The 26,825-nt window shown below is 49.9% G+C and overlaps 1 protein-coding gene across 2 annotated transcripts; it reads right to left on the bottom strand.

The window, feature by feature from the left end:
* Positions 1-19: 19 nt before the first annotated feature.
* On the bottom strand, positions 20-26,825 carry KCTD10 (potassium channel tetramerization domain containing 10). Of its 2 annotated transcripts, none has more exons than XM_045791484.2 (7): positions 26,732-26,825; positions 20,404-20,617; positions 11,618-11,787; positions 8,613-8,702; positions 8,253-8,305; positions 6,990-7,185; positions 20-2,901 (listed from the first exon to the last, which is right to left on the bottom strand). In XM_045791484.2, exons 1-7 carry the CDS (start codon positions 26,732-26,734, stop codon positions 2,677-2,679), a joined length of 951 nt encoding a protein of 316 aa, XP_045647440.1. In that variant the 5' UTR covers positions 26,735-26,825; the 3' UTR covers positions 20-2,676. The 2 variants fall into 2 exon arrangements, with proteins under 2 accessions (XP_045647440.1, XP_045647441.1); XM_045791485.2 differs by having other exon boundaries at positions 8,613-8,699.

Raw genomic sequence — 26,825 nt, 5'->3', positions numbered from 1 at the left:
TGAAAAGATCCAGAAAACATTTAAACAGAAGCATTATGCAACTTTTATTTTACACGTCCACAAATGCTCGTACAACATAGTGACTACTTCTAACGTTTATAGCAATTTTTTCATAGCACGAAGAGGAAGAAAGGTTAGTGCCACAGAGGGGTGCTACAGTCATGCTGGGTGGAGCCCTCAGGAGCACACGGCACAGAGGAGGGCTGAGCTGCTGACACGGGGCGGGGGGGGCCGAGCAGCTGCTGGGACGTGCAGGCGAGCCCACCTACGTGGAGCGTGGGGTCCCCGCCTCGCGGCCAGGCTGCTCATCTACCTACCGGGGGGGGGGGGGGGTTGCACAACAGAAGAGGCTGCTCCAGGATTGTCTTGGGCACGGGCCCCCAAGTCACCACAAACAAGGACTTCTTCGAAAAAACAGCTATTCTACTTCAACTGTAAGCTCTTACAATGTAATAAAACTCAACTCGTCACCAAATCTTATGCCAGCGTTTTACTTACTTAGATGGTTCTTAAGTATAAATATGGACCCCTGTTTGTTTGCCCTTCATGCTAGCATCAGAGTCCGTTCCTTGTGGAATACATCTGCTAACAGAGCTTGGACCAGCCAACACTTGCTGTCAGCTCCTGGCTATGCAGCTAACGGTGTGTCATTCACCACGGAATGTTTCAGGAACCTGTTCAGATCCCAGGAAAGCAAAGACTCACTCAAAACTACAAGTGCAAAGTCAAGGACAAGTGGAAAGACTGCCTGAAACATTAGCTCATTCGGTGTTGAAGCCCAAACGAATCCGATTGTTCCGCACACTTACTCTTCACAGAAATATTTAAAAAACAATTCATATGATGGCTTTTCCATTCCTACAGAAAACATCAGAACCAACATTCACTTTAACTTTCTAAAAAAGTTCAACCCAAACGTCAGGGTTGGTGTTTAAAACTGAAACGGTATATAAAATATTTACGAAACAGTATTGAAGTCCCCCTTTCCTCAGCACTTAATAAAACCCGAATGGCCTGATATGAAAGTTCCCCACACAACAGTTTAAAAGTCATCGACCCCCATACATGATTTTTTAGGTTCGGTCAAGATTGTTTCCAAGTTTTAGTGTAGGCTTTGCTGCTGGATACAAAATAAAGGTAGGTATACAACTGTCCCAAGAAGGGCAGTATGTACAAAGCCTAAGCTGTAAAAACCATTTTAAAATATAAACTCGTTTTTTGGAATACACTGTCAAAGGCTGCCCGCTTAACTAATACCTTTGGTATAACACTAACGTTTCCCTTGAACAAATCCCATCCCTTCCCTTACACATGCTCACATCTCCTTGTAACTACTCTACCTAGTCTAGTCGCGACCAGCCGCATCGGTCACCACTCACTTCTGTCCCTTCACAGGCGCAGAGGAGACTGGGAGGTAGGTAACCGAGAACGTCCGCCCTACACGAGCACCGTGTGGACAGCCGGGTTCCAGCGCGGGCCCCCTGCGCCCCACAAGCACACATCCCCATCTACAGTCGCACACGTCCCTTAAACATGAACATAAACACTTAACTGGACCCCAAAGGAGCTTCACATCCTCTTACTCTGCTCGCTGTGGCCACTCCATACCGTGTAAAAATCCGAGGCAGAGACACAAAGGGGATCTCCAGGTGACAGCTGCGTCTAGAGCAGGAGAGCGGCCTGCCCAGAGACTGCTGGTGTGAATGGGCTTCCTGCCTGGATGCCAGGCTGGGGGGACAGAGGCCAGGCCATGTCCACATTCTAAGCAAAGGGCAGGGCTTCTGCTTGAGACAGGAAGCCCAGCTTCACAGGGAAGAAGTCTGAGAAAGAAAGACTGGAGCCCGGGAAGTGGCAGTTTGTGAGCCCCGCCCATAACCAGGCCATGAGGCCTTCGCTGAACGGAGCTGGTCAACAAGGGGGGCAAGTGGAAGGCACAGGAGGCGGGGAAGGAGCCAGGAACAGAGGGGTGCACTCCCTGCCGGGGCCAGCTCTGCCCTTAGCCAGGCATGTGGGGTCCCAACAGGCCTGCCCCTCAAACAGAGCTGGGCACCCAGAGCTACGCTAGAACAGTCAGAGGCACGCAGCTCATCGGTCCTATCTTCCGTGCCACAAACTGCACTCATCTACCTATAAGCCGGAGGGGAGAAATCCCGGGGCAGAACGGACTTCCGGCCAAGTCCGGGAGACGGCCCGGCCTAAAGCACGGTCACACAGCCAGAGTGCTGGGCCGGAGATTAGGAAACAGGGAGCTCAGAGAAACTTCTGATGGCCACCAACTGCAGGATCCCTCTCAGAGCGGTCCGACTGAACCCCAAGGGAATGCTGCCCCGAAGCCCAAATAGGTAGTCAGCACCCACCAAAATAAATACTGCAAACAAAATTTCTCACGTTCACTTCATACCCACTCATACTTTTCTCCGAGAACCAAGAAAGCCTGGCTCCAAGGATTCCCCGATCTCCACGGAAGGGGGACAGCTTGGACACCGCTTGCTCAAGAACAGGGGTGTATTCACCTGGGGAAAGACAGTCACCTGGTCGAGAAATATCAAAATAATCATCTGGCTTGTTACAAAAGTATCTCCAGACTCCCGGGGAAGTGGAAGGCGCCCAGAAGCCGGCAGGAATCGGAGTGAACGGCGGGGGAGGAGGGTGGTGGAGGGCGGCTCGCTCACTTGCTCACTGGTGGAGGTGGGCGCGGTCGTCCGGCCGCTTGATGTGAATCCGCCGCACACGCTCGATCCGCTCCCGCTCTCGCTCCTCGTCTTCATCCAGGTGGTGGGAGCGTCCCGCCGCCCCGCCTGTGGCCTCCAGGAGCGCGTTGTCAGGTCCTCGGCCGTCCTGGGCCTCGTACAACAAAATATTGAGGGTCTCCTCATAAATCCGGGCCTCTGGGAACTCCACCTGCATTCCCACAGAACACAAGGCAGGGGGTTAGCATCACACGCCCCCTCCCCACCTCTGCTGCCACCTGGTACTTCTGGGCAGGGCCGCTGGCTCAGGCCCCTGGGATTCCTTTTTAGACTGCTGTTATTAGTTTTACAGTAGCTTTTCTTTTCCACAGGCAATACTTACACATGGTGCTTACACTAGCAACAAAAGGGATATAGTACATGTAAAAGCAGGACCATACACATATATTCACACACTTTACAACCCATGAAAGGTGGCCCATCACACACTCCTCTGCACCTTTTGCTTTCCCCTAATTTGGGAGATCCTTCCACAGCAGGGAATTACAACGATGTAACAATGCAATTAACCAATGAGGTCCTTTCCAATAGGTTTCTACTAATAACAGATCTGCACCCTTGGAGCTGCTCCGCACCCTCGAGCAGCCTTTAAAGCAGCCCCATTTTTTGAACAGGGAGCAGCTGAAAAGGACATGCCCCCTATTGCTTGGTAAAGCTCGGTGTCTGCTGCTTGCCCTTTGGGGGTTAAAGCACTGAAGTGAAGGGAGACTGCCCAAGTGGGCCCCCGGCACTTGATTCACAGAGGAGACTTTGCTTTCAAGGGCAGAATTCTGAGGTTCCCAGAGAAATGGAGGCACCACGCTCTCCTCTGTCTTTCCCACTGAGGCCACAAAACCAGGAGAGAGAATGTGCAGCGGGTGAGGACTGAGACATAAATTGTGGCAGACGGAGCGGGGAAAAGACCAGAGTTTGGAATAACACCTGAGCAGCAGAGAGTTTACTGCCCGGAGGGAGGTCAGTGCAGCCTGCACCCCAGACTGAGCATCACTCAGGGGGGCCACCAGTCTCCTAACACCTAGACAGAGTTCCCGGTTTTCCTTCCGTCCTTTTTTCCTTTCTCCATTCTCTTGCACCCCCATCCCCCAAAATCTTGTGGCAGCAATAGCCAGAGCCTGGGGGAGTCAAAACTCTGAAACCTTCCTTTCTGATGAGGAGAGCTGTGGTCCCATCAGGGTGGAGCGAATCTCTGCTGTTTTTCTCTCCCTTCTTCATGCCGCTTGGCTCTGGGTACAGGTCAAGTCACGGGCAGTGTGTGGCAGAGCGGGGACCTGAAGCCTCTGCTTTCTGGCCAGATGACTGAAAAGGGGAGCCCCAGGGAAGCAGGAAGCGCCGAAAGATGGAAGGAGGGATGCTTGGGAAAGCAGCTTCTCGGGCTCGTGCGTGGACTCCTGTGCTCGAGCCCGGCTGTCAACCTGGCCCTCGAGAGCATGCACAGAACTGAGCAATGGGACAGACCGATGCCCGCGACACAGACCCGCCCTCGGTGCGGCCCAGAGCTGAGGGCTTTGACACCTGGGCTGTCACCGGCACTGAGGCCCGGTGCTGCTTGCAACTTGTGGCCTGAACCCAACTGGGTCAACTGCCGGCTAGAACAGGAAAAAAAAATCAATGTTCTTGTTAGGATTTAAACAAGACCTAGAGCCCTGTAACACTTGGAATATCCAGGATACAATTTCAAAGTTCCTGGCATAATGAAGAACCAGAATAATCTCAACTCCTGAGGGAAAACACAATCAACAGATACCAATGCCAAGTCCAAGATGACCCAAGATGTTGGAATTATCTGACAGACTTGAAAGCAGCTGTTTTAAAAATGTCACAATAAGGAAAGGCAAACTTTCTTAAAGCAAATACAAACACAGGAAGTCTCAGCAAGGAGACAGAACATAGAAGAAAAAAATGAAAACTGTATGACTGAAAAATACAGCAACCAAGACCAACACAAAAACAAACAAACAAAAAAAACCCAATTCACTGGCAGGGTTCAAGATCAGAATGGAGAAGACAGAGGAGAGTTCGGGAACTTGAAGACAGAGCAAAAGAAGTGGTATCACTGAGCAACAGAACAAAGACCAATAAAGGGCACAGTTCTGTGCTCTATTATCACCAGTTCCCGGTGAGTCAGAATCAAAAACCAAACGGACAACATGTGTATTACATACCTACTCAAGCCTTACTCTCAGCAAGCCATACCCTTAAGAATTAGCAGAGCACCTGGAATGTTGTACCAAGAAAGACAGTGCTACAAAAAATCCCCAACAGGAACATCCGCCCAGTTACTTGAAACAAGTGTCGGCTCCAAAGCGTGGCTCTTAAAAGTGTGGGCCCCAAGCAGGCACCTGCTCCTGTAGGGACAGCCATTCCCTGATGTGAACCCCCTGGAAAGCCAGTCACATGCTTCCCCCGGAGCAAGGAAGAAGCCCTTGGGGACAGGACGGCAGAGCCAAGGGAGCCGTGGCTAGGGGCCCTGGCCTGCCACCCCGGGCCCTGCCTCTAGCCAGTTTCAAAAACACAAGCACAGGCTCACTCTGGAACCTGGGGGTTCATCTACAAATGGCTGGGATCAGATCACGTGGTCTCTGAATCCTTTGCTCCCTATTAAACTCTGAAAATGTAAAGTCAGTATTTTAAAGTTTAATCAATATGATTACCCTGTTAATATCCAAGAACAAAGGCAACCCGTGTATATATAACAAAACCAAACTGACAAGATGGGGAAGCTAGTTATAGGCAGAATTCACAGCCCTAAAAAAGTTCACAGGAGAAAACAAGGTGGGTCTTGCTAACGTGGAAAAGGGAAGCAAGTGATTCTGATCTCCCTGCAATCTTTGAAAGAAAAGATTTTTCTTTTTAAAAGTCTTTAAGGGGCACCTTGGTGGCTCAGTCGGTTAGGCGGCTGCCTTTGGCTCAGGTCATGATCCCAGGGTCCTCGAATTGAGTCCTGCATCGGGCTCCCTACTCTGCAGGGAGCCTGCCCCACTCTCTCTGTCTCGTGAATAAATAAAATCTTTAAAAAAAAACAAAGTAAAAAAATAAGTCTTTAAAAAAAATGCTTAGAACTCTAGTTTCTACTTCGTGGTCTCAGTTTCCCTTATTTGCCTTTTCTTCTGAGGCCAGCTCTAGAATCACAGAGAACTGTGTGCTCCTGGAGTTACAGTGATCACGGGAGCCTGACTGGATCATCTACAGATTTGTGCATGAAGACCTGCTCAGCAGACCCACCGCATGCCCCTGGTAATCAGGGTTCCCTTAGCAAGGCTCAGAAGGAAGGGACAGTGTATCGTAGAATTTTTTTTTTTAAGAGGAAGAAAACCGAGTTGCATAGCCCAAGAAGGGCAAGCAAGCAGAGGACCCGAAGGGAGCGAAGTTCCATTAAGGGCAGACCAGACCTCCAACAGCATCGTGTGGCACGATCTAGTTTCACAGAATGGCACAGTGACAGAGGTCAAGTCTACTGGTTTAGAGAAGATGAAGCAGGAGTGTCCACAGAGTCCAGATCTGTCAGGAAGTCGTGTGCTCAGAAGGAAGCCAATAAGCCTGGGAGCCAAGGAATGCCCAGCAGGCCCATGGAGGGCAGAGGGCCACTCTAGGTCAGTGGGTCAGAGGAGGACAGACAGATGGCAGTAAGTCATAGGTCATGACTAGAAAGCCAAGGTCAAGCTCTTAAGGGTAGCATGGTCCCTCTGATGATTGAGATGGGATGAGGCCGTGCTGGCGGGAAATGGCGGTACGTGGAGGGTGAGGAACAGCACAGGCCGTGTCCCATCACCGATAGGAGACAATGCTGGTGGCCCAGTGACAGCAGTACGAGGGTACATCTGAATCGACTTTTTCCTTTTTCTTTTCTTTTTTTTAAGGTTTTGTTTTTAAGTAACCTCTACACCCAACATGGGGCTCACACTCACAACCTAGAGATCAGGAGTTGCACCCTCTACCGACTGAGCCAGCCAGGCGCCGTTCTGAATCAACACTTATGGCAAAGGGACTGAGGTGCTGTAGGACGGTCCCTGTCTGCCAACGGTCAGAAAGGAAATGCCATTCTCTATCTCCAAGACCTACATGTGACTCTCTCCAGGGCCCCGAAGATACTTAGTATTTTTACAATGAGCAATCAGGCGTCAAGGAAAGCATTTTTAAAGCCTGTCCCTCTTTAAGTTTGTTTTGCTCAAGGAGAAAGGGAAGCGGTACAAGTATGTATCTCAGACTAGCCACCCGGAGCCGCCCCCTTGGAGCTCTTACCTTGGTCTGTTTCTTCTCAGTGGCATAGACAATGGAGGTGCAGCAGACCTCGGCAATCTTGCGGCCCTGACCGTAAAAGGACCAGCAGCAGATTTCATCCCCAATGACATCCTTTATGAACAGGACCCTTCCATTAAAGCGCAGAGAGAGCTTATCAAAGAGCTCAATGTTTTTCAACATATTATCGTCAGAATTGCTGCAAAAGAGCATTTGAGAAGGTGAACGCCGACTGGTTCTAACTGCAGGAGTCTCCACATCCCACACTAGGGCGGCCGCTCTGCCGGGCTCCGCTGCGGCCAGGGAGGAATTGTGAATGATTCGGGGCCTGCTGGCACAGGCACCAGGTCTGGAGCGTGGAGTGAGCCCCTCGAGCCCCAGGGGTGGCAGAATGCAACTGTCCAAGGGAGACTTTTCATCTTGGGTCCATTTATGGGTCTTGAGGAACCTCATTAAACGGCCTACAGCTGAGACCACATGGCACCAAGAAGCAGAAGACATTCTAGAAATCTGTATATATTGCTGGTGGAAATGTAAAATGGAGCAGCGTCTTTGGAAAACCAGTTTGGCAGGTCTAATGACTAAAACTAGAGTTACCACTGGACCCACCAATTCTACTCCTAGGTACCCCCAAGAGAAATTAAAACCTTCGTTTTTATTGTAAATAAACGTGCATACGAATGCTCGCAGCAGCAGACCCCAACAACGGCCCCAAAGTGGCAACAGCCCTGATTGTGCACCCACTGATGAATGGATCAACAAAATGCAGTAAAGATCCATACGATGGGACGTTATTCAGCCATAAACGGAGACGAGGTATTGATACACATGCCACAAGGATGAACCCTGACGACATGACGCCAAGTGAAAGAAGCCAGTCATAAAAGGCCATGTACTGTATGAGTCCATCTCTACGACATGTCCAGGAGGCAGAGGGCAGTGTTTGCCAAGGGCTGGGGGGATGGGGCGGGGGGGGGGGGAGCGGCTGGAGGGGAATGAAAAGTGACTAATTGGTTTCTTCTGAGGTGATGGAAGTGTTCGCAAAGTAGGCACGTGGGGATGGCCGAGCAACTCTGCAAATATACTCAAACCCACTGACTGATATACTTTCAAAAGGGCAGTCTTCACGGTATGTGTGAAGTCAACCTTTTATCTATCATCTGTCTCCCTGGGCATCCTCGAGGTGCCAGGTGGGTGCTGGGCCTGGCCCGCGTGAGCGGAAGCCCTCCTAGCCGACGTGGACGGCTCTTCTCGCCGACACCTTACCTGGTGTAGGAGTATTTGTTGTTACTTCTGTTGTACAGCAGCTTCACGGCTGGCTGAGGGCGGTGATCAAAAAGAGAGAGAAGAGTCACTTCGAGTGGAGGTACCGTGGACTGTGGGCTTCCCACGGGGCTGGGCCCTGCCACCGCGTCAGGGAGGCAGTGGGGCAGAGCTGGCAGAATGGGGGAGGGGGGAGCAGGGGCGGAGAGTGAGACTGCAGGACCCACAGCACAAGATGGGCTGCGGGTCCCCATTCCGCATTCCTCCTTGGGCCTTGCTCAGGCCCTTCCACAGGTTCCTACTTCACACCGTATTCACCATGCGAGTGGCTAAAGAAACGTCACGAGGGTGCCTCCAACATACCTTATTTGAAGTCGCTATAAGTTTCTGCTCTTCCTTGGACGAGGTGATGACAGGAACTTTGCAGAAAGGCTCGTAAGTATCTTTGTTCTGCTGGAACAAAACATGCTTTCAGCCTAGGAGGCCTGCCCAGCATCGGATCATTTAAGCTGGCCTGCCGGGCAAAGACAGGGCTCTGGTGAGGGAAGATGGGGCTGCCAGCGCTGGGAAGAGAGGAGGATTCTTACCACCAGTTATTAGGGTGGGGGACAGCTAAGAGTCGAGTTCTCCAGTAAGTCTGCTCTTTGGCCAGAGTGCTCAGTAAATCCTAACAACGATGACACACTTCCACAGCCCAGGGAGTCACTTAAAAATATACTCTAAACATGGCAGACGAAATATGATTGTATCGAAGCACCCCATGGCAACAACTGCAGAAGAACTTAAAAAGTTTAAGCCTATAAGGAGAAAAAGAATGGGAGAAGTGAGGTCTACGGACAAAAGAGGTCGAAAATCTGAGGCTGGGAAGCAGATGAGGGATAACTAAGGGGAAAGAGAAAGCCAAAACTTAAGACGGCAGATGGGAAAGAATCCTGGAGGTTTTCAAAGAACAGTTCTGAAGGCTGGTGGGCAAAGGGCAAGAGCAGAAGAGGACTGCTAGCCAGTCAGAAGAAGCACCAGTGAGACACCCCCCCCCCGCCCCCCGCCGCCACAATCCCCTTCCCCTGGCAGAAGAAAGGTCTACTTTCCTAGAGTGGCTTGTACAGATAAGGACACGGCTGAGCTGGTCTTCTGAAAACAGGGGGATTAAGTGAATGGTCCACACACTAAATAGTGAGCCCCAGCTCCCAGCCCCTTCTCTTACTCAGATCCCAGAAGGCAGCCAGTCAGGCTTATCCCCACCAGGCAAGAGAGTGAAGGATTCCTCCCCGGGGATCTGATCTATCCAGGAAAAGGCAGACTGACACTGGGGTTTCCCACTGAAAGAGCCTTATCATCTACCACTATGGCCCACTGGACACACATACAGCTTTTCAGAACCTTACTCTTGAATTTTAACAGACCAAAAATCATCAGATTATATGTGGAAAGCCTCTCCACTATGAGACTGAAACCAAAATAAAGAGGAAAAGGGAATGAGTCATGACAAGGGCATCAGAAAGAAAACTTCAAGATAGAGGAGGGCAGATACTGAATCCTATGAAACAGGAGCAGTGTTCTATATAAAAAAGAACACTCAGAGAACGTAAAAAGGCTCTTGGAAATTAGAAATAGGATAGAAATGCAAAGTTCAAAAGAAGGGTTGAAAAGATAAAACTGAAGAAAATCTCTGAGGAAGTAGAAGAGGAAGACAAAATCAACAGAAACTGAGAGGAGATCAGTCCTGGAGGTTCAATCTTAGACTAACAGAAACCACAGAAAGGGAACCCACAGAGCTTGTCTCTAAGACAAAGAAGAAACAGAGATTCACTGGTGTGTCTGAACACACTAATAGGAGCTTGACTTTTCTAACCATTCAGGGATGAATTAGGGCTATGCACTTAAAAAACCAAACAGACAAAACAACGAGGTAATCACTAACTCTGGCAAATTGAAAAGCTGCACAATAAAGAAAATTTTCACTGTATGCTGACTCAACTGTTAACGATATTTAGACATCACAACGTAAACTGTGAACACCAATTTAACCAAAGCTGCGATAAACACCACATTGGGAAAAGAGGAGAAGGAACACGCGTCCGTGTTTGGTAGTTGTTGGGGTGATGGTAGTGGTAGTGCATGAGCAAAATTTCAATTTTCTCTACACCAGTACATAATGTTGACAACTGCAATGTCAATAAGTAGCAGCATAAGAAATATGAAAGTAAACAGAACCGCTGAAAGAATTGACAGATGAGAGGCACCGAGATGGCTCAGATGGTTAAGCGTCCAACTCTTGATTTCGACTTAGATCATGATCTCAGGGTTGTGAGATCGAGCCCCACATCGGGCTCTGCACTCAGCGTGGAGCCTCCTTGCGATTCCCCCTCACCCACCCCCCCCAAAGTAATAAATAAAATCTAGAAAAACAAAAAAAAATTAACAGAGCAGAAAAGTATGATGTACATACATTAACAAACAAAAACGAAATAAAAATACTAAAGAAAAGGCTATAGCATTCAGTTAGGAGTGCCTGGGTGGCTCAGGGCGTGATCCCAGGGTCCCGGGATCGAGCCCCACATCAGGCTCCACTGGGAGCCTGCTTCTTCCTCTCCCACTCCCCCTGCTTGTGTTCCCTCTCTCGCTGGCTGTCTCTGTCAAATAAATAAATAAAATCTTTAAAAAAAAATAAAAGGCTATAGCATTCAGTTAGATCTACAGTGAGTTCAGACTCTTGGAGTAGAGGTGGTGTGTGGAAACAAGTTCCTTAAGGAGCTAGGCAGTAAGGATACTGCTCCACAGGGGGGCCAGACATGTGGCTGAGGGAGGCACAAACAAGAGCCTCACATATACGGATCCGATTCCTACGAAAACCTGAAGGGACTCAGGATTCTCTGCCATGTCGGAACTTTGCTTGATGTAAATGGGCGCTGACTACGTCCAGAAGCATTTTGGTTTTATAGGGATTCTGCTATCACCAGACTTGACCCCAATGGTCCTTCCCCAGGTCCAGCTGAGGAGTGAGGGGTGTCTGAGTCTGCAGAGATTATATGAGGCTCCCAACAATGACTGGTGGGGTGATAATAAGTCCTGAGATGCGTCTAGAAAACTGATTAGGTTTTATACCCCACACTGAAGGGTTTCAATGTACATAGGAGATGACCCAACACCATGGCCACTGAAAGCCAGAGGGTAGTCAGGTGGCCTAAGCATTACAGGGAAGCCTCTAAGGGGTCACTGACCAAAGGAGAGAGAAGCTCCAGGGTTACTTGTGAACTCGCACATCTCAGTGAGGAAAGAACTGCCCCCGCTTTATTGAGGAGGAAAATGAAGAAAGCAGGTGGGCCTGGTACCTCCCCACTCATATGGGGAAAAACGGTGATACCTACTTGTAAGGCTGCCTGGCATTCCTCCACCAGGCCCTGGACCAGGTAGTACTTGGCTTCTGCCAGCAGCTCCTCAATCTCCCGGCGGCTCTCAGGCAAGGGGACCGCCCCGTCACGAAGGTAGTTGAGTATCGTACCAAAGTGTTTCCCACACCGGTCAATAAGGATCCAGCCTGCAGAGGGAGGAGGAGGAAGGGCGGGCCTAGTTACATGGGCATGCGTCTCCTGGAAGGTGCTGAGGACAAATGGGGTATCTCTTGGCTCCCTCCACCTCCTACGGAAGAGCAGGACCACAGAGCGGGCAGCAGCCCCACCTGCCTAGCTGTCAGCGAAGGGCTGACAAAGCCCTGCCTGGGAAGCACTGCGATGATCTGAGGCCCTGCTGGCCGGAGACAACCACAACCACGGACTCTTTTGGTCTCAGGCTCTTTTGGATGCCAGGATCTCTGGGGCCTAAAAGCATGTTTCTAAAGTATCCTCAAAAATCCCTTAGCCATCCCGAGAGTGAACTATACTTGGATAAAATGCGTCCATATGACCACACTTCAACGACAGGGGAAAAGCCTGAGGTAAAAATATCTACTCTCCCTCTTTCCACGATGTTTTCAGATTTCCAAATAATAGAGCCATTTCTAAGGAAGAAGACTGCAACCTCTGGCTCCCAAGGGGGATCCCCTATACTCACCACCACCACCTCCAGATGTTCCTTAACTGCCCCAAATAAGCACTTATTGGCCAGTGACAGTGACTGGAGAGAAGAGGGTGAATCAGACCTTGCCTCAGGCAGTTCCGTCTAGCATGGGGAGACGGAACTTGCTTGCATTAACTATGGGAAAATGTACCAACTGGTGACCAGAGCCAGGCACAGTGAGACATTCTTGGGGGTGGGGGCCAGGAAGCCAAGCCCTTCAGCTTCTAGATGACCTCTCCAATCCCTAGTGGAGACTAGGGATCCCCAGGTTTTCACAATTCCTCTTCAGAAATGCAAATATCTGAAGGGGGGGTGTTACTTGAAGGAGGAAACAATGCTGAAGCCTGGGAAGTGGACAGACCAAAAGGAGAGGTAGGGCTGAAGCAAAGACCTGGTATGTCCTGACAGAGGACAGGAGGCTCTAGAAAAAGCCAGGTTGTAGAGAAGTCCCCCCCACCCCCCAGGCCAGCAGGGCAACCCCAGCAAGGGGCTTCCCCAGGTTTCCTGTCCCCCATTACAAGTGAGAGGACAACAAAGCACAGGGCAGTTAGGTTTAAACAAGAATTCGTAGTTTTATGCCCCACTTTCCTCAACCGTTGCTCAGTTTGGGAGAAGGGGCCCACACTTCCACTACTAACACCATGGCACCCTGACCTAAGTCTTCCGTAGACCCCCAGGCCCTGGCTCAGGCACAAAAGCCAAGAGCAGCAAAGATACCTCTTTCATATCCAGAGTCACAAGTCCACCCACCGTCCCCTTCCCAAATCCAGCCCTGCCAAGTATGCTCTCAGGGTTAGAGGGTGTGATATTTACTTGGTATTTGCAATAATCCCTAGGAGAGTTTTGTAAGAAGGCCATTTCCATACTCCCATCCTACAAACTCCTCAGCCCATGGCCCCTGGACCTTCGGTTAAAGGTCTGGTCTTGTCTCTCCAGAGGCTTCTGCTTGGTACTTCCCACTGCTACAGTTTCCTGAATACGATAGGAAGAGTAATTCCCAGTGTGGCAAACGCAACGCAAACGTGTGTCCTGGAGTCAAACCCTGGTTTCAAGGAAGGAAGAGGCCTTCACAGGTAAATCACATCACCCTGACGGTAACTGCTGGACCTCACTCCACGCTTCTTTCTACCTTCGAGACAATAAAGTACGGATGCGGTATCTGCCATGCAACTCAGGTGCCTACAGGGGCCTGCAGCAAGCAGCATAAATGAGTGTAGGGGGGCCTGGGCCCAGAGGCTGACCAGAGAGCACATGCCCTGCCCCCTGGGGACAGGAGACAGGGAGGCTCTTCTCACTCCAGCCAAGAACAGCCAGTCAGGAATGGGGGCCGAGGGCTGCATGAGCCTCTGATATTCCAGAGAAGCCAGAAATGCAGGTTTCTCTGTGAAACCTCCTGATTTTTAAACAATGGTAAGCCAAGCGGTCACGAATCCACTCTAGGGCAAAGAAAGCCTATGTGCAGGCCGCACTGGGCCTCCAGGCCAGCATTTTCCGACCTCTCTGCTCTCTGGATCAAGGGCTTTCCTGCCGATGAGTGGACAAGGTGTGGAAGAACCATATGATCTTCCTAACAGTTCTTTCGGAAGGAAGTGAAGTCCCCTGCACTGTCTGCAGATGACCACAGAGCCTCAGAGAGTTTTCGGGACATTCCCAACTCAGGCAGGCAGGACTAGACCACGAAAAGCTGGTAAGACAACTCACAAGAAAGCTCCTTCCACCAGAACTGAGAAGACGAGTAGAGCCTCAGTCTTCACAGAACTGGCAACCCATTTAACTCAGCAACTCCGGGAAGAACATGTCCACGCTCTGCCTTCGGTGTGTGGGCAACTTGGCTACTCAGCACGAGCAGGGCCCTGACAGTAATTATTCAAGTGACAGTCCAGAGTTTCCATAAACGAACAGGCAGACCGTGACATTGGGCTCTAGCCCAAGAATGCCGTCAGGAAATGCTTGTGGTGAAGGAATCATACTTTGGACAAATAAGGGCAAAGGAGCCGGGCGCGCTCGCCATGAGGTTTCAATTAGCATTTTGATTTTAAAATATTTTAGTTGCTTTCAAAGCCGGAATCTACCCCTTTGAAACAGCTCCAATGCCTCGCGTGTAAAAAGCAAATGGAAGTCAAGCAGCGCCTTGCTTTGGGGGAGTCTGCCCAGCTGCCGTGGAGCATGCAGGCTATTTCCGAAGGCTGCGCCCGTCAGGGCGGCCCAGCAGTCCATCCCGCAAGGCTGCAGAGCAGATAGGCCCAGACCGGGAGGCTCAGGAATGGTTTCAGAGATGCAACACAGCCCAGGGTTAAGGGCAAGGGCCTGAGCTGGAAATCCAGTTCTGCCACTTACTCGCTGGATGACATGGGTGTCGCAGCAAATCTCTCTGTCCACCAGTCTCCTCTCCTAAAACTGGCAGCCCTCAGGGCATGGTGAGAGAATGCATGGGGAAAACACGCAGCACAGTGCCGGGTCTATTGGCAGCACTCACATGAGGTGTTTGACAATAAGCCCTTCCCGCATCTCTTCATCATCACTGGAGAACAGAGGGGCAGCAGTGTCCAGAGCGGGCATATTCCGGCCCTCAGGACAGTCTCAGTGGCTTTCAGGGTACCCTGGAGAAGGCTTCTCTCAGGACCGGGGCCTGGGCGACAGGCCTGCCCCCTCCCAGCCCCGCCAGCACACCCTGAACTTCTCCTCTCTCCTTTCTCTGCCCCCACCTCCAGGGGCGGGGGGGGGGGAATGGGGGGGGACAGGGGACCTTCACTGACCTCTCCTTAGCATCCTAAGGTTTTAATACTCTATTTCTGTGGTTCCCAAACTTGCCTGTTGGTAAGTCACCTGAGGTACCTGTTTCAGATTCCGGGAGGCTGCCTCATTCCTGAATCAGAAGGTCTGGGGCAGGGCTTCTCAGCCTCCGCACTACTGACATTTTGGACTGGACGATTCTTTGTTATGGAGGGGCTGTTGTGCGCACTGCAGGGTATTTAGCTGCACCCCTGGCCACTACCCACTAGATGCCAGGGGCATTCCCACCCCCAAGCTGTGACAACCAGAAAGGTCTCTGGACACTGCCCAATGTCCCCTGGAGGTCAAAATCATCCCTGGTTGAGCACCAGTGAGGTAGATCGAAGACCTAAATGTAAAAAAACCAACATAAAAACTCTGAGATATCAAAAAAGAAAACACCATTTAAAAAGCTGTAACAAGAGGCGCCTGGGTGGCGTAGTCATTGGGCATCTGCCTTCGGCTCAGGGCGTGATCCCGGCGTTCTGGGATAGAGCCCACATCAGGCTTCTCCGCTAGGAGCCTGCTTCTTTCTCTCCCACTCCCCCTGCTTGTGTTCCCTCTCTTGCTGGCTGTCTCTGTCAAATAAATAAATAAAATCTTAAAAAAAAAAAAAGCAAAGCTGTAACAAGTCAGACTCAGAGAAAATATTTGTAACATAAAATCACAAAGAAATGGATCCAGAACACTTTTATCAAGCAGGGAGGAAAAAAAAAAAGGAAAACGTGTAAGATGCCATTAGGCAGCTGAACAATGAAACACAAATGACAAAAAGATGCTCGATGTACTAGAAATGAGGAAATGTTAAATAAAACCAGAATATCAGATTGGCAATAATTAAGAGGTTTGTGCCCAGTGTTGGCACAAATTCAGACCATGGGGAATGTAAATCAGCACAACAGCTAATACCAACCAAGCCACGGATGTTCACCGGATTCCCCTCCTGGGATTCGATCCAGGACAGACCTCCCAGCGGTGGGTAAGATCTCAAAGCAGCAGCCACTCAGGTCGTTGGGTCCACAGCCTTTTCATTTACCAAAATAGAAATACGACTCTCTGTGTGTGCCATGTTGTGGCAAAAGTCAGGAAGCTCTGCCCCAGAGATGCTCACACATGCCAGGGAGTGTTCGAGAAAGGTAATGTTCCAAATGGTGAATGCTGAAGCAATTTAAACAACCCTCACCAGAATATGGATCCGTGAACTACAGTACATTCCCAAAATGGAACACCAGCACGAATGTCTGAACTAGAACTATGTATCCTTCATGGCTCAATCTAACTAACATAATGCTAAGAAAACAAAGCGGCTACAGACAATATATCACCCCCTATATAAGCTGGAAAACTCACCAACAATACATTGTTTAGGGACAGAAACAGTGCAGCAAAAGTAATTCACTGACAGATTCTCATCAGTGGTTTTCACCACTGGCTACACATTAGAATTCCCTGCAGAGGTCCTCAAAGTCTGGGGAAGTGGGGGGGGGGGGGCGGGGGGGGGCAGGCATGAGGCTTTAGCTCCCAGCGGAGTCACTGTGCTACGGAGGTTGAAATTCACCTAGTGACCCTAAGGCCAGGCAGGTGGTTACCCTCTGGAAGGGACAGACAAAGAAGGTAAAGAGAGGCCCCATCAGCCCAGGTAATGTTTTATTCCTTGTCTGAGTAGGGGTGATGTGGAGAACAAAGGCAAAAGAAATGTAGAAAAAATTAAATCTCCTTACAACTTGCAGCCCTTTTGACAAACTGACTTGAGAAGGGCAGAGTGACCTTCCTCCAGGAACTCAACTGCGTCATGTTAATACTTTGCTAGGGGCAAAAAGCAACCTTAGCTTGATATTAGCTTGACCTCCCGGATGCTGGAAGTCTTTTTAACATATAAAAATCCCTTTGGAAAGTTCCTTTATCTCCACCAGCCTCAAATAAATGTTGGAAATCATCCTCCAAACATAAGGCCCACTGAAATACATCTGAAAGCTCTCATGCCCAAGTATTTACTACGCAGCAGTAAATGACCTAATCCTAACAGCAGCTAGGTCCTGGAAACTTTACTTCCAAATTCCTTCGAGACTACGCTATCCCTAACCCACTCCCAACTTCAAAGTATCTAACCAACTACTCCTCATGACCTCAGTGCAGCTCTTTCTGACAAGTCCTCTCCCCCACCTCGTACTTTAATAAAAACCACCTTTTTTGCACCAAAGATGCCTCAAGAATTCTTTCGTGACCATTTGCTCCCCAGCCCCAACATTTCACATCAGGGGCACGAGGGAGTTTATTAATCACATTTTAAAAGCTCTCAATGTATTCAAAATTTTACGGAAGAGTGCATTCTAATTTAAGCAGGAGACATGGAGATCTCAGGGAAACCACTAGGTACTACGGTTTTCCCACATACTACACTGATTTCCCCACTGGTTTTCAAGGTAATGTGTGCTGATAATAAGATTAATGATTCCCTTCTTTAATCTGGTTCACATATTCCCTCATTCCAGAAACACAGCAAGAGACCAGAAACCACTGTGGAAGGGAAGTGGGGGGGGGGAGCACTGTACTAAGGAACAGGGTTATGAAACAGGCAACTACAGGCGAGTACCGAGGCGGAACTCTTGTTAGGAAAGGTGTCACATCAATTCATGAGGACAAGAAGATCAGGTAAAATTACCAGTACTGGGGAGGAGGCTGGGAAAAGCCTTCTTAGAAAAGCCATCCTTTGGGGGTAAGGTAGAACTGCAGAGCACTCACCCCCAAGGCCAAGGCTGGCTACTTCTCCCCCAAGGGCTACTAAGACTGCTTGCATTCCTCCCTTCACTTGGGACACACCCCACCCAGGCAGGCTGCAGGAGTGAGCAGTCCCCACAGACTGAGTCTCCCAACTGTCCCGCACTCCATCAAGAGCTTTCTAATGTTAATGTCCTCACTTAATCCCATAAGGATCCTGAAAAGCATGACCATTCACAACTTGGAAAAGTGGAAACAGGTTCAGAGAAAAAGCCCCATTACCAGTAAGTGACAAATAAGTCTAAATCAGCCCGATGCCACATACACAGCAACAGCTCCATCAACGTTAGTTGTGACTGTTACCCTGGACCAGAGCCAGCACCCAAACCCACTCACTGCAAACTTCCCTGTTGAGGAACTGAATGCACACAGTACAAATCGCCAACAGGCAGAAGGGCTTGGAGTGCAAGAGAGAGTCCACTATCCACTGTGGGCCCCAGGTCCTCTCCTCAGAAGCAACCAGTTTCTCGGGCATCCTTCCGGGATTTCAGTGCCTTCGGAGCCCCTCTTCCTCTGCCAGCAGGACACACCGCTGCATCCGCTTGCCTCATGGAGCTGTACTTGCTGTTCTGGCCTGTTTGTGGCAAACCTCACTACAGCGCACAGGCTTCCTGCCTGAAGCCTAGAGTGCAGCTGCGAGATGCGGGACATTCAGGCTAATTTGTAGACCCAAGGGTGAATCTGGGCCAACACGCAGGCGGTTAGGCGGTGCGGTGTACTCACCAGGGGCCAACAGGATCACGCTGCCTGGCAGTGTGCGCTGGAAGACCAGACACAAAGCTGGCCATCACCCACAAGGCTGCCGCGCTCAGGCAACCTGGCCCAGGGGCTGGGCCCTCAGGAGAACCAAGGTCCGCCCTGAGTTAAGAGCCAGCAAGCCCTGAGCTCAGTGGTTTTTGTTTTTAAGTCCCATAGCTTTCAAAAAGGATTTCTCACTTACTGAAAGGTAGCACCAGTACCACCCCTGGGGGGGTTAGGTTGGACACGCATAGGGCTGGAGCTCCAGCTCTAGTGGAGCCCTGCGAAAATGGCCAGCCGGGGGTCTCAGTGCCAAAGACAGCTCTGCTTCCCCAGAGGCGGCGGGGTGTCCAGGAAGCACTGGCGACAGGGCAGCCTCCAGCAGCTGTTCAGAAGCCCGAGCAGGAACCTGGTAGCATCTCCATGTCTCTCCCACGGGGGGATGCACAAGCCTGAGGACCCGCACTTGAGGCATTTCAAGGAGATGAGGCCCCAACCTCGTTTCCAAAGTGACTCCGCTGCTTTTCCTGAGCCCCACCAGAGACTGGGTAGGGCGGAAGAAAAGCTACAACAATCCTGCGTTCTCAGATAAGGTCTGTTTCCTTCGGCAGCTGGGGCGCTATTGTCTCAGTCTCTACAAATACTCCCCAGGCAATGCTGGGTGTGGCCCCGCAAAGGGGATCCTCCCACTCATAAAAAGCGCTGTGCTTTTTGGGTGAGACACGGAAGGAAGCTCTGGGGCTCAAACCCCATTTACCTGATGCTCGGCCAGAAACCCGAGTTTCCCGGGAAGCCCACGGAAGCAGAACCTCAAGCCCCACAGCCCGGCCTTCTCCAGGACACAGAGGGAAACACCCTAACAAGTGCACAGCTCAGGCTTCGGGTCCCCAACCCCACCTACTTGTATCAAAACTCGCCTACCTTCCCAGGAACCGACGTCCCAGGTTAGCACAGCAGCCAACCTCAGGCACAGGTAAGGCACGCTTCAGCCAGGCTGTGGTCTGGCCAAATCTTAAGCAATCTCAGGCCAAAGAAGTGAAGGATGGTGCCATCTTTAAACCTCACGTCACCTGCCCCGTAACCCCAGCCAGGCAAGAACGTCCCCTTGCCAAATGTTCTTGGCTTGTTCCAGGTGGGGAGGAAGCAGTTATGGTAAGATCACTTCGAAGAATCCTTTGCCTTTCACGAACATGACTTTCCATGAGAAAAAGGAAAGGCAAACATGGCACTGAATACACGCGCATCGAATACTACGCGCCAAAAGCCCCACGTAGGATCCCCAGCTACTACATAGGAAGTTGTGACTCAAGTCCAGGTCTGTGAGTCTCTGTCAGGCCCCCATCCCGGGAGGACAGGGGTCCAGACAAAACATTCATGCCTCTCTCTCGCTCAAGTTTCACTCTGAAGTCACGGAATCACCGCTGAGAACTGGCAGGGGACCAACCAGGGCAGCTAGTCCAGCCACCATTTCATGCAGCTGAGCTCTGCAGTGGGGAAGTAACTTTCTCAAAGTCACACGGCAAATCGACAACTGAGTCAAGACTACGAGTCCCTGCCCAGGGGACTCCAACTCCTCTTCACACCTCGGCTCATCTGTCACTTCCTCAGGGAAACTCTCCTTTACCACACCCCTCAGACTAGATCTGGTCTCCCGGTGACTCATTCTCAAGGCTCCCTGCACAGAGAGAACACCGAGCACAACTGGACAACTGCACCCGTGTGGACGATCGTCCATGCACCGCTGGCCTTCTGAACTAGCATGAAGCCCCTGACCACAAGCACGTCCCCAGAGCCTGGAGGGGGGGCTTACCTTCGCTGTCAGTGAGCACTTCCATGCGCCCGCTGAACATGGCCTTCAGCATGGTGTCCTGCTTGGTCAGCGTCTGCATGGTGGTGTAGTAGAGGGCCCCGCCCACATTCAGCTTCACGTACTTGGAGCTGGGGCTCGTGCCCTTGAAGGAAGTGGTGCGGGTAGCAGCCGCTGGCACCGCTGAGCTCACCACACTTTCTCCTGACATCTCTTCCTGCCAATGGAGAAGACACAGGGTCACCAAAGTCACGGCACCAGGCCTGCTTTACCTCTTTCAGCCTCTAGGCTGATCTGGCCTCCAGACGGGTTTTGCTTGGCCCAAGTCTATGCTGCATTTATTTTTTTTATTTTTATTTTTTAAAGATTTTATTTATTTATTTGACACAGAGAGAGAGACAGCCAGTGAGAGAGGGAACACAAGCAGAGGGAGAGGGAGAGGAAGAAGCAGGCTCAGCAGAGGACCCTGATGTGGGGCTCGATCCCAGGACCCCGGGAACACGCCCTGAGCCAAAGGCAGACGCTTAACGACTGAGCCACCCAGGCGCCCCTATGCTGCATTTAAAACTTAAAAAATGGCTCCCAAGGTTGACAACACGGGAAAGCTCACCAAAAAAAAAACCCCAAAAAACAAAAAACAAAAAACCTTGGATTTCTGGCTTCTCTTAAAATTAGAGGCCAACTGGGCCCCCAGGCTACCACAACTGGTGGGAGGTGGGGTACTGGCTGCCCCAAACCCCATCCAGATAATCTCATATACTGACCTCACCTGCTAACCCTACGAGCACAAGTGTACCACTAACTCCTGTGTCCCGATTACTTCCTTTCTGCTGCTTCCCCATATAAGTGAACACCCTGGACGCATCCCGAAGCAGCTTCAAGTACTGCCTTGGGTCTCTGTTTCCTTACTGTCGTGCACCACTCTGAACTGTGGATGAAACAAGCCTTTATGAATCCAGTGGGATCCCAACGGCCACTCCTAATCCTTCCTGTCGGCGGGGGGGGGGGGGGGGGGGGGGATGGACGTGTTTCTCAGGACTACACACAGACATTAAACACCCTTGGAAGCAAGTTATCACAAAATTAGAAACTTCCTGTACGAGTGCCGTCCCAAGCAGCAAGATCTGGTGACAGTCTCCTTAATGGAACTGCCAGCTCGCGTCCATCTCAAAGAAATGGACATACCGTCTGATCTGAGTGGGCATACGAAAGGAGACAGGCAGACATGTACTCAGCGAGAACATTTTTTGACAGGTAAGATTCTATGGCCGGAGAAGATGTCCAAGAGCGGGGTGAATCTTTGTGACTGGGGAACAGCACAGACGTAGCGTCCCCTGACAGCCAGGACCTGGGCTGGCACCCATCTCTGGGCCTTGATGTTTCCACCGAACAGGAAAGATTCAGATAGCATGTCACCATCTGACATGGCCACTCAGCGGCGGGTAGATCAAGACACAAACAAGACCACTCCATAATTACGTCTGAACACAGACAAAAACAAGAACGTTGCCCGAAACAGAAAAAGTGACCAAACATCGCCATATCCTGACCAACGTGACTCCCTGCTGCTTTTTTACCCGCAGAGCATTAGCCCCATTTCATTCTTCCCCACCTTCAACACAGGAATTACTGAGACCTGATCCAAGAATTAACCCTCCTTCCTGACAGCATTCAATACAGAGCAAAGCCCCACTTCCCTGAATCCTTCCCCAAAATCACCCAAGGCAAGCCTCAATCCTCTTTCTGATATGCTCCACGGTTCTCCCTCACTGCCACAAGGAAATAAAACCCACTTTGACCACAGGCATGCTCCTGGGGGGTTGGCAGCACAAAGCTTTAAAAAAACAATACCCTGATCCTGAAAAAGGATTGTTTTTTAAATTCTTTATGCCTTTCTATCTTTTCAGGATCTCCCACAATTAACATGTATTACATTTATAATAGGAAAAACACAACTTATTTTTCAATGGGAGAAGGGACTAATGATGAGTGGCAACCTGTTGTCCATTGATCGGTAATAGCAGAGGCAAGGCCCAACCCTCTTGACTTCCATGCACCCAAAAGAGCAGCTTGGAAATCACTCACTGGGGGACTCCTGTCAGGGCCCTGCAGAATGGCACAGGAAGAATGGGCTCCTGGAAAGATAAGTGTTTTCTCAAGAAAGCGTTCTTGCTTCATCAAGTGAATATATCCCAAGAAGGTATGTTTTTCAAAAGCTCAAGTTTAACTCACCTGGGGTCTCTATGACCTAACACCACAAATAAAAGCGGTAAAGAGAAAGCAGTGACCCCGTCCTTCCAACTTTCCTTTGAAGTCAGTACCCAGAAACCCTACATTAAAGGTTATCACCAAAGCTTCCCTCCAGAAATAGTCTGTCCATGGGATGACAGAAGTAGCTGGGGAGAAGAGAGTTTCTCAAAACTTTGAAGACCACGGGCAAGGCAAGGAGGGTGAAGGCCTATGGGTGTGGGGTTTTGGTGCTTTTCAGTCAGGAAAATTGCTCCAAAATAGAAATACTTTTTAAATCACCTTTTCAAATCTAAATTTACACAAAAATACGTGTTTTGGGAAATGGTCTAGTGTTTTGTAAGGCAACTATGAAATGAAAAAATTATAAAGTACACTTCAATGTACTTTTAACTTTCCAATACCTTTTAAAGATAATTTGCACAAAGTATATTTTAAAAGTGCGCAGTTTGAGGAGTTTTGGCCAGTTTATGCATCCCTGCAGCCACCACTCTGATCAAAATAGAGAACATTTTCATGGTTCCAGAAAGCCCCTCCACACCCTTTTCCCACCCCTCCGCCGCCGAAGGTACCACTTTTCATCTCTACCGCCACACACAACATTTAAAACCCAACAATGCTGGAACACAGCGACTGTGACTTCCAACTTGAAGATTCGGAGTGCACTTCCCAGAGTGCACTGATACTGGAGGTGGGTCAGTGGCAGAGCTAGGACATGGGCAAGTCCTCTCTGGCCTTGAGCCCATAACTTCATCAACATTCATGCTTGGAATATATAAACCTGGAACATATACATTGAGAAAGGGGCGTCCCACCCTCCCTTCTTCATCAAGTACAAAAAAGGCTTTGAAAAAAGGTGGGAGGCAATGTGTGGCTAAGGGCCTGGGTTTGGAAGTCAGACCTGAATTTAAGCGCCCAGCCCTTGCCATCGATTGACCAGTTGTGGAAGCTTGGGTGAGTCATCTGAGTCTTGTCCCGTCTATCACACAGGGGCAACAGCAGTGTCTCCTTCCCAGGACTGCTGTGAGGGATGCCACACGCGGCCTCTGGCTCAGAGCAGACACTCCAACATGAAACACTCACACTGTGATTATTTGAGAATGCTCTCAAAGACTCAAATTATCTTCTCTCTGAAGACCATTTCCATCTCTACGGCTACCCACCTGAATCACTAAGAGATAAAGGTAGAAACCATCCTCAATCCCACTTTTTAGGGGAAAATGAAGAATCAGAACTAGAAGGGTCCTCTGACTCAAGCCCCTTTCATTACATACCCCAAATCAAGATATCATGAATCTCCCCCAGGGTGTATTAAAACAGATTGAGGGGCCTGAAACTCCAGAATAGAGAAAGCTCTGAACCTTTCTGGAACCCACCCTTCCAAAGGTCAGTCACCTCAATACTGCAAATGGCCCTTGGATAAAAGGTTCTGACCACGTCCCTGAGCCCGCATGACACTGAGCTAAGGACACAAAGCAGCAGACAATAAACCTCTCCTAGCAAATCTCTCTATGGAAGACTCCCCAGCCAATGCTACTGGGATCCTGCTTTTCCACTTGTTTCAAAGATTTGATGTCATCATTAATGAGGTTGGGGAGAGAGCAAAACTGGTTACAAGAAACAAAGATGGAATTAATACTTGAGGTACTGGTCACCAATTCTAGTCAATCAGAAAAGTTTAATCCAGTTAGATCTCTCCCGAGTATCCTGTTGCAAATTCTAAACAGTAGCTCTCACTTAAAAAAGAAAAAACAAACAAACAACTGACATCAGGGTCCTATCCGTGTAAATTCTGATGCTAACCGGTCTGGGGGTATGGCCTAAGCAACAGAAGTTTTTTAAACTCCCCTAGGTGATTCCAATTTGCAGCCAGATTGCAACCCACTGCTCCAAATAGTTCTGTACACGTATTAACTTCACCATCTTGGAGAAGCTCCCCAACCTCTTGTTCTATCGGCCCAGTGAATTCCTGACCATACATAAAAATAAACTAAAGCATCATAAACAAAAGCCAGCCCCCATCTCACGGCTTCAGAGCCACAGACAGGAAGCAACTGTATACATGCTTAAAAAATAAAAATCAGCCCGAGGAGGAAAAGTGTTGACTCGAAAAGAGGCTTGTGCAAGTACAATAAAAGGAGGCACGAAATCCCTCACTCTTGGATGTTTTCTCTACAGCTCTCTGTGGAACTGTCATTCTTGTGTGTTGGGGGGAGATGTGCATGTGGAAAGTTTGATCAAAGGTCTGAGGAACCTAGACTAGTCTCAGTTCCACCACTTCCTGTGTGAGGTTCAGACAAGTGTTTTAACTGAGTCTCAGTTTCCTACCTTGTAAAATGAAGGTAAAGCCATAATCTTCAAAATAACCTTCAGGGAATGAATGTTAAAGTACTTGGCACTTGGCCCTTACTGTCCCTCAAGCTTCCTTAAGACCAGAGGTCCCAGGCTGGGCACTACAATCACCTGGGTGCACTTAATGGGCTTCACCCCAGGCCAATTAATCAGAATGGGGGGGGGGGGGGGAGAACGGCAGCTCAGCAGTACTTAAAAAGCTCTTCAGGTGATCTAAGGTGCAGCCCCAGCTAAGAGCCACAAAACTAATGTGTTTCTTTAACCAGCTTGATCTAAGAGTCACTGCTTTTTGGCTAATTATAAAACTTCCCCAAACTAAGGGCATTTCTACAACTCAGGAAAGTCGGCTGTTCCATTTCAACCAAACTGCACTACATCAGCCACATAACCGTGGCATTATTTTGCATCCAAAACTTGCTTATAAGGCAGTTACTGCCACTTCCAAGCGCTCTGCTAAATTACTTTCTCTCCCTCTGTGTATCATGCAAACTATTGGCCTATTTCTCCCAGGAGTCCAGTGAAGATGCTATCCTCAATCCCACTTTTTAGGGGAAAATGAAGAATCAGAACTAGAAGGGTCCTCTGACTCAAGCCCCTTTCATTACATACCCCAAATCAAGATATCATGAATCTCCCCCAGGGTGTATTAAAACAGATTGAGGGGCCTGACACCAGACTGACTCAGTAGCCAATGGTACAGCTTGAAAATCTGGCCATTTCTAACGAGTTCCCAGGTGATGCTGCTGCTACTGCTCATCTGGGGACCGGTCTGAGAACCAGTGGTTTAATGCCTCCTTCTCCTCAGGTGGTCCTTATTTTGCATAAAATGAGCTAAGTCAGATACAGGTTGGCTACGTTTTCTTCAGCAGTGTCCTTGAAACTGATCTTCTCTAATGACTGCGTTTTCCAGGAAAGACAGGAGGCAAAGAAGTAAAAGAGCTAGGCTGAACTTTGGTCATCTGCACCCAGGGCCAAAGGGCCATTTAAGGTACAGACCCTTAAAGGATCACAAGCAACAACCCTTCCCACAGCTGAGTGACAGCATGTGATCCATTCCAGCTCCTTAGGTGTGGCCACTTCATGCTCCAAAGGAAGTGACTAGGTACCAAGGCGCCAGTTAAGGGCGCTGGACTCAGTGGTGAAGGTACCCTGACTTCAGGCATTCCTCTAGGCACCAGATGCATATCAGCCCTCCAGCTCCTTCTATTTCTCCCCCATCCCCTCCGCTCGTCCTAGTGTTTAGAAGCACCTGGAAGTCCCTTCTCCACTTCCCCGAAACCCAGAGACTGCAGTCAAAACTTCCAAGAAACCCCAAAAGCTCCGCCCCAAGGAATCCCACATCGTTCTCTCAGAACCTAACCGTTCTCTTTCGCAACACCCTCCCATCCTCAATGTCCACCCTCGACGACCCCTTTGTTCTCTTCACAATCACCAATCCCATTTCCAATGCGCACTCAAGACTCAGAGACACCCCTACCAACTCACCCACACACAAACCTACTCCTCTAAGCCGAAATGCTCTTTAGGATCAGCCAGGGACTCCCTCCCCCTAATTATCCACCGAAGCCCTTCCCCCACCCCCGGCATCGCGCCCCCCCTCCAATCCCCTGCCTCTCCCCTTTCGCGACAGCTTCTCATCGTAAACCCCCCTTCTCGACCCCTTCTCTCTCTGCCTCTGCCGGGCTCTCCCGGCCGCCCAGAGGCCCGAGTCGGTGGGCAACGCCCTCCCTACCATGAAAAGTCGGAGGACGCCGGAGTCTCCAAAACCGGACTGAGAGAGGCAGGAAACACCCAGCTCGCGCAAGCCGGGGGCAGAGGCGGGGCCG

This window comes from Ursus americanus, chromosome 30 (genome assembly GCF_024610735.1).
Source record: "Ursus americanus isolate L20-20 chromosome 30, mUrsAme1.1.p, whole genome shotgun sequence".
In the NCBI taxonomy this organism is placed as follows: Eukaryota; Metazoa; Chordata; class Mammalia; order Carnivora; family Ursidae; genus Ursus; species Ursus americanus.
Note: the sequence above shows the minus strand (reverse complement) of the source record. Positions and strands in the feature narration are given on the sequence as shown.